General features: G+C 40.5%; 1 protein-coding gene across 1 annotated transcript; it reads right to left on the reverse strand.

Annotated features, from left to right (window-relative positions):
• Positions 1-2,206: 2,206 nt before the first annotated feature.
• Positions 2,207-8,065, reverse strand: LOC139939124 (uncharacterized). The gene is made up of 2 exons (XM_071934870.1): positions 5,529-8,065; positions 2,207-5,120 (listed from the first exon to the last, which is right to left on the reverse strand). The coding sequence occupies exons 1-2, from the start codon at positions 7,277-7,279 to the stop codon at positions 2,312-2,314; spliced, it is 4,560 nt and encodes a 1,519-aa protein (XP_071790971.1). The 5' UTR covers positions 7,280-8,065; the 3' UTR covers positions 2,207-2,311.
• Between the last annotated feature and the right edge of the window lie 3,785 nt (positions 8,066-11,850).

Below are 11,850 nucleotides of genomic sequence, written 5' to 3' on the forward strand. Positions count from 1 at the left end.
GTGTAATCTTGTGTAAAATGCTTGACTGAATAACACAAAATTAATAACAAAATTGAAAAAAGTTAACAAAAAAGTAAATCTACGCGAAGCCTACCATGCATGGGCCCTGTTTGTGGATTCAAATACTCGTTGTTACAACATTGACATTTCTTAGAGCTTGTTCAAGCTGATTTTTGTTTTTATTTTATTTTTTTCCTTTCAACCTTTAAAGGCAGTGGACACAATTGGTAATTACTCAAAATAATTATTAGCATAAAACCTTACTTGGTGACGAGTAATGTGGAGAGGTTGATGGTATAAAACATTGTGAGAAACTGTTCCCTCTGAAGTGACATAGTTTTCGAGAAAGAAGTAATTTTCAACGAATTTGATTTTAAGACCTCAGGTTTATAGATTTTGAGGTCTCGAAATCAAGCATCTGAAAGCACACAACGTCGTGTAACACGGTGTTTTCTTTCATTATTATCTCGCAACTTCGATGACCAATTTAGCTCAAATTTTCACAGGTTTGTTATTTTATGCTTGTAAAAAGATCGCGGCGAAAGTTCACGAATCGTTACAGATTAAAACCTAAGGGCTTTTTGTCCGGGGCCCTTGATGAACCCCGGGAAAATTGAATTGTATCGTTATGGTTTATTTATAACAAAGTCATCACAGCCAGAGGCCGAATTAAGACAATTTTTTACAGATAAGAATATTTACAAATATAATATTTTGATAATAAAGACATTATTTCAAATGCACACAAAAAAAACCACAGAAATCAAATATAGGTAATATGGCAATGGAACTATAGCACAAAATTACCCATGATCGAATACCACAGAATAAGTTCACCAAATGATAAAAAGAATACAAAGATTGCGGCTTAAAGACAATGGACACTATTGGTAATTGTCAAAGACCAGTCTTCTCACTTGGTGTATCTCAACATTATGCATAATATAACTAATCTGTGAAAATTAAACTCAATTGTAGGTTTGAAACTTTGCATGGTGGAAATAAGATATAGAAGGGTTTGCGGTAACACCATGTAATAACAATCTCTAAATGAGTTGGGGTGGTTCTGAAAAGAACCGTTGGATTAACTCGACGTTTCGATCAGTATGCTCTGATCGTCTTCTGGAGAATGCTGCTCAATTGGTTGTCGAGATAATAGTAAGGCAGATGTGTGAAAAAAATGTGGGTTTTGACGTACAAGCATGAAATTTTGCAGACATGTCGACCATGGCTCAGGGAATATTTTAAAATTGAGAGCCACCTGAAAAAGGTCACATGGTGGCCATGGCGGCCATTTTAAAAAATGGCCGCTAAAAGTGATATTTTGTATCAGATATGTGTAAAAAATGTGGGTTTTGACGTCCAAACATGAAATTTTGCAGACATGTCGACCTTGGCTCAGGGAATATTTTAAAATTGAGAGCCACCTGAAAAGGTAAAATGTTGGCCATAGCGGCCATTTTGTTTAAAATGGCCGCCAAAAGTGATATTTTGTACGAGATTTGAAAAAAAAATGTGGGTTTTGACATCCAAACATGAAATTTTGCAGACATGTCGACCTTGGCTCTGGGAGTATTTTAAAACTGAGATCCACTTAAAAAAGTCACATGGTGGCCATGGCGGCCATTTAAAAAAATGGCCGCCAAAAATGATATTTTGTATCAGATAGGGCATTATGTGAAAAAAAGTGGGTTTTGACATCAACGCTTAAAATTTTGCAGACATATTGACCAGGGCTCAGGGAATATTTTAAAGTTGAGAGCCACCTGAAAAAAGGTCACATGGTGGCCATGGCGGCCATTTATAAAAATTGGCCGCCAAAAGTGATATTTTGTCTCAGATAGGGCCTTATGTGAAAGAAATGTGGGTTTTGACGTCAACGCTTAAAATTTTGCAGACATATTGACCAGGGCTCAGGGAATATTTTAAAGTTGAGAGCCACTTTTAAAAGGTCACATGGTGGCAATGGCGGTCATTCAAAAAAAAAGGCCGCCAAAAGTGACATTTTGTTTAGAAAATAAAATTTAAGATAACATTTTTGGATCTTAGGAGCCAAGAACAACCAAGACGTAACCAAAAAACAATTTAACAAGAAATTGCAGTTTCAAAATGTAATTTTTTTTATAGGAAAACTAAACCCTTAACAAGAAAACAACACAGTATTTTGCGAAATTATTTTGAAAATGCTGATTTTAGTTTGCACGCACAAGGGGTTGCATAATGTACAATATACTTTACAAAAGATAATACCTTTTGAGGAGTGGCTTCTGTCGATTCCCATGTAAAATGCAAACAGTGATATAGATATGCCCTACACCTCACAATTTGTTCCACGGCATGGCTGACACAATCCAGTGCATTTTAAGGCAGCCTTCTTACAGCTGCATCCTCCCTTGCATCCAAGTTTACAGCCACAGCGTATGAGTTCTCTTGCTGACTTGTTAGCCTCAGGTTGAGTGGTCCACAATGGTTTCCAGTTTGGCGGATCAGTCCATCCCCAGATCTCAGGTGATGGCAATGCAATCTTAACTTTGCAGGCGTTGCCCCAGCAGTGACCACCCTGATAGACAGTCCTCTTGATATGTTGCAACAAAGCTGCCCTGGTTGGTGGAATGGCATCCATGGCACGCCCTTTCCTTGCAAACATCTCTTGTCGAGCTTGATCTATGTTCACCAAAGTGCTAGTGCGGTCATATAACAAGATGGTAAACCGTTCAAGTACAGCGAAACTGTCATCACTTATCTGTGATGGTCCTTTGGACAAGGCAAGGAAAGTTGAAGTGACATCTTCATAGGTCTTCCAGGTTTCCCAGGCTGTCTTCTTTCCCTTGGTGTTGAAAGACGAGACTGTATCACACCCAGTATATGCGTGGAAGATTGGGAGAGCTTGGGACTTTGTGGGGCCCAGAGATGCTGCAATTTCATGGGCTGGAATGTATCTAAAGTGTTTTGCAGCCCCAAATGCCACCCACAGCTCCTGGATTTTAAGCTTGCTGGCTGCAGCTACGGCTAAAACTAAAACATCAGTGTCAACTGTGCGCAGCAGAATTTTCTGGAAACTGTCGTTGACTGCATCTGCTACATGCAGAATCATGCGGGTGTCCGCCTCTTCATGATCGCAAGGTGCTAGGTTAGTGGTGTCTCTTGGGGGGATGCACAAGACATCTGAACCATATGTGGTAACTACCTGCTTGTTAGTTTCCATATTTGCAATTTCCTTTGCCAGAAAAGCAAACAACTCTGTCTTATTTGCATCGATCCGCAGAAACTGTTGCCAGTTCTTTGGCAGATTGGTTGATCCAACGACTCTTCTTCTCAGGCCTTCACCACGCTTGCTTCTTGCATGACATTTCAAGCTGCTGTCACTGTACTGGTCCCATACTATGTCAACTCGAGTAGCCTGTTGCAGCTGACGTTCAATGTAAGGCAGGAATACCTTGAGAGCGTAATCGTCAAAGGTCTTAGCAGTGATGGGTTTGAGAAGGTTAACCACCACAGCTCCATCAAGGATGGTCACATCAGTGTGCGGGGCATCCCCTTTTGATTCTGCAACTTTCTCCAAACATACCAGGAGGTCAGATTTGGATCCTAGTCTCAAGTTGCCAAACTGAGACAAAGATGGGGGACATGCTTGATTCTCGTGACGGAAGAAATCATCTAGGTCGCCTTCTCGTGACTGACAAGCGATATATAGCCTTGAAAATAATGAACAGTCACTTTTCAGGGAAGACACTTGCAGGACTGCGTTTGACTTTTTTCTAGGAGGAGCTTGGTTGAACAACGATAATTTGTTCTTCTTGATTGGCTCTGAAAGAGGTGTTTTTTGTTCAACAAGTCGATCTGTTAGGAAAGTATTGTATTGTTGCCGGCCTATCTCCTCTGCTTGACGAACTGATGCCACAACAGCTGGGTCAATGATATCTCTTGTATCGAGTCTCAACAGGTCTTTGGTCTCCTCCAGAAATGGATTTCCCAATTCCTCAATCACCTCTACCATACTTTGCACTTGCTGGACAAACATCACCTGGTAACTTTTAGTTTGCTCATGATGCCGGGTTTCTGGGGTGGTCCTTCTGCCATTTCCCTCCATGGATGCTTCAAATTCTCTGTTCAATCTTGCCACTTCTGGCCCAGCAACCATCCAGCGTCTAAGAGCCTGTGGGTTTTGGGTGAGTCCAATAGCTCCACCGTCGCTCTTCACAGCACCATTATTTTGTTCATGAGCCTGATCGATTGCCATACGTGAGAAAGGTCGCCTTGTCTTTCGAACTGTGAAGTTGCCTTTGTTGAATTCAGATGCAATCTCGGGGTGGGCCTTGCTTATATTTACCATGTCTCGTACATGAACTGGCACCCATCTTGCATAATTGGTATGGTCAAACGTGAAAAACCATGGTGTAAGCTGTGTCAGGCAGTCTACGTAAAGAGCAAAATTTGCTTCCCGCAGTGACCTTACATACATCAAGACAAGAAACTCCAACTGAAGAGTAGTATACCAGAACAGGAATTGGGGAATATCTTGTTTCTTTCGAGCACACCAGTCGTCAAATTCTTCATATTGAGAGCCTGGTTCTAATGACTCCTTGTAGCTGGCATATGACTTCTTAAGGAGGATGTGCAAGCTGCTAGCAGTTACTTGATGTGCATGTCTGGTTCTTGTGACATGAGATACCTTCAAATATGAGTCAGCAGTTCCTGCAGATGCCACCTTGGCCTGGACAAGTGCCTCCACCCAACCAGAGTCTTCCAGCCAGTCTCCTATGACCTTCAGTCCCGCCATCTCAATGTGCAATCCTCCCAGAATGATAATGAACTTATCCTCTCCATAGTCTGACGGCCAGTGCCATTGTATCTGTTTGGCAATGGTGTAGAGTGGTTGATCAACAGTAATCACTGGAACTTGTGATGGGTTGAGTAACTGCACAGCCTGCTTGATTTTGTCCATTGAGTGGCGTATCATGGCAACAGACTTGGAGTCATCAGGAAACAGAGGCAGTAGAGCCGTAATAGCAGGGGGAGACTCTTGAACTGGTTGCTGACTTGCATGATATGCTGCCCAAGATATGTTGCTGTCATTGTTTACCTCTTGTGCACAACTCTGCTCCACAGTGTGCAGCCATCTAAAACAAAACCAAAACACTTGAAAGAAACTATACTATTCAAAAACAGATGCAGACATTAAAACATGGTAGACGTCGAATAAGATTATCAAAAAAGTGACTATACTGACTTTTCTTTGGCATGCATCAGAAACATTGATCAGAAAGGATGGAATTGAAAGATTAGCCCTTGATAAGCAAGTTGATGAGACCAGAACAAGAGAACATAAAGGGTTTAGCATTGTCGGCTGTGACCACTGGTGGATATCGCACAAGGGGCTAGTTTAGACTGGTTTCAGTTGCATGGTCGCCAACGTCAGGCTGTGCTTCGCAATTAACTTTATTGCATAATGATAAGCATCAAATTAAATAAATTGTAGCTACATGTACATAAAGTTTGGTAATAAACTTTCTCAAGAAAACTCTTACCTGAGCTCTTCTTGCAATGCCTGCTGGATGACCAGACCATCACTCTTGACCGGACCGTCAATTTTGGGGATAGGCGCATCTTTCTTTGTTATTACCAGTGGATGTACATTTGTGTAAGACTCTGGCAGCTCTGCAAGGGTAGTTGATGTTTGCTCCATGGAGAAATCCTCTCTGCGATCAACTCCATAATTTCCATCAGTGGGATGCTGAAATAGTGATATCCCTGTGCCATGGAACGAATCGGTGGCAGTGGTTGCACTCGGGTTATGGTCGATGTTATCAACAGCTGCAGTGGTAAAGAGTCCTTGACGCAGATTAGGAGGGCAAACTGCTTGGTCACGACGGTACTGCTCACACACACTGTTGCCAACTTTTGTAGATATATCCATTACTCGGTCATAGGAGATGGAGAGTCCGAGGTCAAACAGTGTCTCCACTAGCTCCCGCTTCCGTGTCTTTGCATGGATTGTCAGTCCCACATACATGGGCAATGGAGTTTCTCTGGTCTTGGTGTGACGGACCACAATGCTTTCTGCTCGCCGACGAGAGCAGCTGTTAAACTGCAGCAGTTGGGCAATACTGAGAGCTGCCTGAGTCAAACTATCATTTGTCTGGGACTTGATGTTAGAACCATTGATGATCATTTTCACCATTGTCAACAGGGATTGAGGAACAGACTTGACCTGACAGTCCTCATCAAATGAGCACGAGAAAGTATTCTGCATTTGTAGCATGTCTCTCCTTACAATGTTGGCCGCCCTTGCTAGACAAATTGCATCTTCGTCATAGGTGTCACTGCAGGCCTTCCGCAGAGCAAGCCCAAGATCTTTATCAAAGGCTAGGAGTACGTCACGCCCTTCTTTATGTGCTGTTAGATCTGGAAAGTGGGCAAGTATGCGATTTTTAAGTTCGGTACTGTGTGGACGGACATGTTGCTCTATTCCTAGTTGTTCTAGTCGAGTGGAATAAAGTTTGACAATGTCTGCAAGTTTGAAGACGGGTGCAACATCTTCATCCATTTTTCTCTCCTCGATGTATGTCAGCAACTCAGCTAGAGCAGTGCCATGGAAAACTTTTTCTGTTTGGTTTACATTGTGCTTGTCTTGCAGTGATGTAGATCTGTTGTAGAGTTTAACCAAACAACGTGGATGATACTTTGCATCTAGTGCTACCATGTCTCCAGCACTAAGTTTGGATAGTAGGTGCCCATCTTGCAAGTCTAATGCAGATTTACGAACGCGAGAGTCCAGGCGAAACGTTGATGCTTCACGGAGAGGTTCGGAAGTAGACAACTCGCAAAAGAAACAGACGTCAGTTGAGGTTGCTTTACTAGAGACACTTTGTCGTGTGCTCTTCTTGGACGAGGTGGAGCCAGCGTCGCTGTCATTGAAGTCGGATTTTCTCTTTTCTGCTCGCTTTAACTTTGTGGTATTGAATTTCATATGACAAGATTTGTGCCACTTGGCATTGTGCTCCAGCAGGGTTTGTTCTATACCATTTCCTTCATCCAGTCGGTTTAGATTCAATGATATAGGCAGTTCATTTAGCTCATTGAAACGCAGGATGTTCGAAGAGAGTGTGGAATACCCACCAGCAACAACGTTAGGATGAGTTGAATCGGCCGGACATTTCAAAGATTCAGTTGTTATTGCTTGGCAAAGTATACACTTGTTCCAGTCAGTCTTTACCTCTATCTCTTTGTAAGGAGCAGGTTGCTGTGGACTCACAAGCTGAAGGCTGCGAGACATCATTTCTGTTACTAGATAATCTGGTCACATCAAAAACAGCCAGGCTTACAAAAGCATCTATGATTTTATCAAGCAAGGTTGGACAAGATAACACGCAAATAGTCAGCTAAAGCGAAGTCAAGAGCCCACTGGCAATGTCCATACTGACTGACAAATTACACAAGAATAGTAGAGAACAGCTGCAGTGTAGAGAGTGGTAAAATGTTGCACCTGGACCCGAATAATACAACTGCATACAAATGTAACAATTTAATATAAATGTATCAACTAAATGTAATACATGTAACAAACTTGGCCTCCTTACTTTTACACTGAGATTAACACCAGAATTCTCTATACAAATGTAGAGGTCATTACAGGTGACAAGATCAGTGAGTATTTATTTGGCTTCCTGGTTAAGGTTTAAATAAATGAGCAGTGCATGTTTTCTGCCAATTTCCAAGAATATTTTAAGCATTTACTAAAAATTGTCATGCAATATACACATACTTCCCGCAAATTCAGGGAAAAGTTACATTTTTCCACATATAAATCAAATTTTCCAAAAATTGCGGATTTAACCATGCCCCTTTTTTACCATTCTTGAGTTAATTCTGGGTTTTCTGATATATTTACAGTCCTAAGTTTCTTTGAATCTTAATCGTAAATGCAATTTTCTATGTTAAATTTGAGTTTTTGCGATTTTTTTTAAAACGGTCGCCATGGCAACCATTTCACCCTTTTTCAGGTGGCTCCCAATTTTAAAATATTCCATGAGAGATGACCTACAACTGCCCCAAATTTCATGCTTGTACGTCAAAACCCACGATTCTTTGCTCTAAATGCACATATCTGCCTAACTATAATAAGATAATAATGAACGAAAAAACATCATTGTCACACGAAGTTGTGTGCCTTTAGATGCTTGAGGTCTCGAAATCAAAATCGTGGAAAATTACTTCTTTCTCGAAACCTACGTTACTTCAGAGTGAGCCGTTGCTCGCAATGTTTTATGCTATCAACAGCTTCTTTTTGCAAAAAATTATTTGAGTAAATACCAATAGTGCCCGCTGCCTTTAAGATACTTTCTGGTGGCTATTCAGCCTTTCTGGATTATCTGTATAGCGGCACACATCTTAATGTTTTTTTGTTGTTCATTTTTTTTTTTTGACAACAAAATAAGGTAAGATGCAAGCCTCTCCTTATACATGCGACTGGTGTCCGTTCACTCTTAATTAAATACTTTGCACAATGTTGACGTTATTCCCACTCGCGCTACGCCTGTCCTTCCAATATGCCATGCCTTTTGTCCACTACTCTATCACATCAACAGGTTCTCATTCCCTTTTACTGGGTCATCCATTCAACCACCGAAAGCAGCAAGCGATGTTGAACTGACATTTTTAATATCGTCAGAAGTCTATATAGCGCTGATGAAATTTCCCACAAGAATTGTTGATGTTTTGTTAAAAATGGACCCGGCAGTGTAAATAACTCACGTTGAGATACACCAAGTGAGAAGACTGGTCTTTGACAATTACCATTAGTGTCCAGCAGCCGATTTCACGAAACTTTACGCAACTGCGTTAGTCCACTTGCGCAACGTTTATGGCGCAACTTACGCCATAAACGTTGCGCAAGTGGACTTACGCAGTTGCGTAATGTTTCGTGAAATCGGCCCCAGGTCTTTAATACCATTCTTGGAAAAAGATCGCGGCGAAAATTCACGAATCGTTACAGATTAAAACCTACAAGGGCTTTTTGTCCGGGGCCTTGATCAGAGAACCCCGGGAAAATTGAATTGTATCGTTATGGTTTATTTATAACAAAGTCATCACAGCCAGAGGCCGAATTAAGACAATTTTTTTTTACAGATAAGAATATTTACAAATATAATATTTTGATAATAAAGACATTATTTCAAATGCAAAAAAAAATAAAAATAAAAAAAAAATAAAAAAAATATATAAATAATATGGCAATGGAACTATAGCTGATAAAAAGATTACACAAGATTGCGGCTTAAAGACACTGGACACTATTGGTAATTGTCAAAGACCAGTCTTCTCACTTGGTGTATCTCAACATTATGCATAAACTAACAAATCCGTGAAAATTTAAACTCAAGTGGTTGTCGAAGTTGCGAGATTATTAGATAATTATGAACGAAAAACAACATTGTCACACGAAGTTGTGTGCTTTTAGATGCTTGATTTTGAGACCTACAAATCTATTCTGAGGTCTCGAAATCACAATCGTGGAAAATTACTACTTTCTCGAAACCTACGTTACTTCAGAGGGAGCCGTTTCTCACAATGTTTTATGCTATCAACAGCTTTTTTTGCTAAAAATTATTTGAGTAAATACCAATAGTGCCCACTGCCTTTAAGATACTTTCTGGTGGCTATTCAGCCTTTCTGGATTATCTGTTTAGCGGCACACAGCTTAATGTTTTTTTTATTTTTATTTTATTTAATTTTTTTGACAATAAAATAAGGTAAGATGCAAGCCTCTCCTTGTACATGCGACTGGTGTCCGTTTACTCTTAATTAAATACTTTGCACAATGTTGACGTTATTCCCACTCGCGCTACGCCTGTCCTTCCAACATGCCATGCCTTTTGTCCACTACTCTATCAACATCAACAGGTTCTCATTCCCTTTTACTGGGTCATCCATTCAACCACCGGAAGCAGCAAACGATCTTGAACTGACATTTTTAATATCGTCAGAAGTCTATACGGTAGCGCTTTGAAAAATTCCCCAAAGAATTGTTGATGTTGTGTTAAAAATAGACCCGGCAGTGTTAATAACTCGCTGTTCCAGTCGTTAAATGTTGTTATGACAGCTCCAAAGAAACACTATCGATTTTTCTCAGAGGCTGCCGCAGTTTGTGTATTTGGTTCGAGGGCTGGGTAATTTATTTTTTCACTATAAAGCCCCCTTCACACTATCGGCCTTTCCCGGGAAATTTCCGAGAACTTTTGGTCGATCTTTTCACACTACGAAAAACAAAAAATCCCCGGGAGTTTCCCGGAAAATAGCTCATTCCTGGGGGAAAATATAACTCTGCTCAGGGGTAGGAAGTTAAACCCGGGCTATACGCTTTTCGTGAAACGACCGTGCATATTCCTGGGAAATAGTACCCCGGGAGTTACCAAATTGAGATAGTGAGAACGATTGCTGAGGTGACGGTGGGGTTAAAAACTTCCAGGATTACAATAAAGTACTGAACAGTATTACCTATTAATTAGGTCATTCGCGTTTGTTTGTACTCACACTTATAAGTCATATTCATAAATACCTCAGACAGTTTCGCTATTCCTATTGGTGGAGAGCGCGTCACGTGGGTGTGTATAAACCTTTGTTTATGACCGGTAAAAAGTGTTAATTCATGGGCGTGACACGCGACCTTGCACCTGTTCTTTTAAGACAGTTTTTTCATTCCTATTGGTCGAGAGCAACGGCTGAAACAGTGTGTCACATCACGCGATACGCGCGACGCGCACAGCATTCCGTTTTAAGGAGTTGTTTACCCGAGGGCGGCGAAAGGGCTTATACCATTTCATAGCTGGAGGGGTGTTGTGTTGAAAGAAATCATTTAACAACTTTTTGACCAACAAGTGATGATGTTTTGGACCGAAACGGTATTATGGGAATCAAAGTGTGTCGAATCGGTTTTCAACTAGTGGTTTAAACCCGCCGAGGCCTGGTTCTTTATAATTTACCTCGACTTATATAAAGAACTAGGCCTCGTTGGGATTAAACCACTAGTTAAAAACCTCTTCACCACACATTGATTCCCTTATTATAACTTTGGTTTTATTTGAGAACCGTTCAATTTTTTTAAAATCCTATGAAGACATAAATACGTGAAACTTTCACTTAAAAGTTTGAGACATCACCGAAAATCTGAAGCGTTTATGTCCACGCAGGAAAAAAATCATATGTAATTTGAACACACAACAGAAGAACATTTCATGCAGAAAAATTGTGTTTTTCAGATTGAAATGTTTTAGAACCCCTGTCTCTTCAACCAGATTTCTTGATAGAGAATAGTTTCTCAAACTGTTGGATTTTATCAACAGCTGCAATGATTCTTACAAAGTGAGTTTGTTGTGCCCCCCCCCCCCCCCCCATTTACAAAATGAGACGTGTTTTGTGTGACGAGTGGGGCTTACAAGCAAAATTCGTTAACAAATGCCAAATAATTCCACCCGAATGGTGCACAGTCTTTATATTTCTCTAACAAATGGAAGAAATGTTATATAATCTACAGTCATTGATTCTGTTAAGTGTCCACAACGTACGTTTTAAATTATATCAGCAAAATGTACAGGCTCGTTCTAGAAAGCTGGTTACTCTCCAAAGGAAGTAAAAACACGTACCTCACATTTTACCATGGAGTGCGCTAGAATTAAATAAAACCAAAGGAGGACTTTACGGAGACGTTTAAGTTCTTATGAACTTTTGACCTCTGACATGACCTCTGACTCTGACATGTGTGCTCTCCACTGTATAGTTTTACCGTCCATCACTACAATAATCAGATCTTTCATTAGAGCCTATAATGAAAACTGTAAGGAAAAAATATTT

This window comes from Asterias amurensis, chromosome 6, assembly GCF_032118995.1.
Source record: "Asterias amurensis chromosome 6, ASM3211899v1".
NCBI classification, from domain to species: domain Eukaryota; kingdom Metazoa; phylum Echinodermata; class Asteroidea; order Forcipulatida; family Asteriidae; genus Asterias; species Asterias amurensis.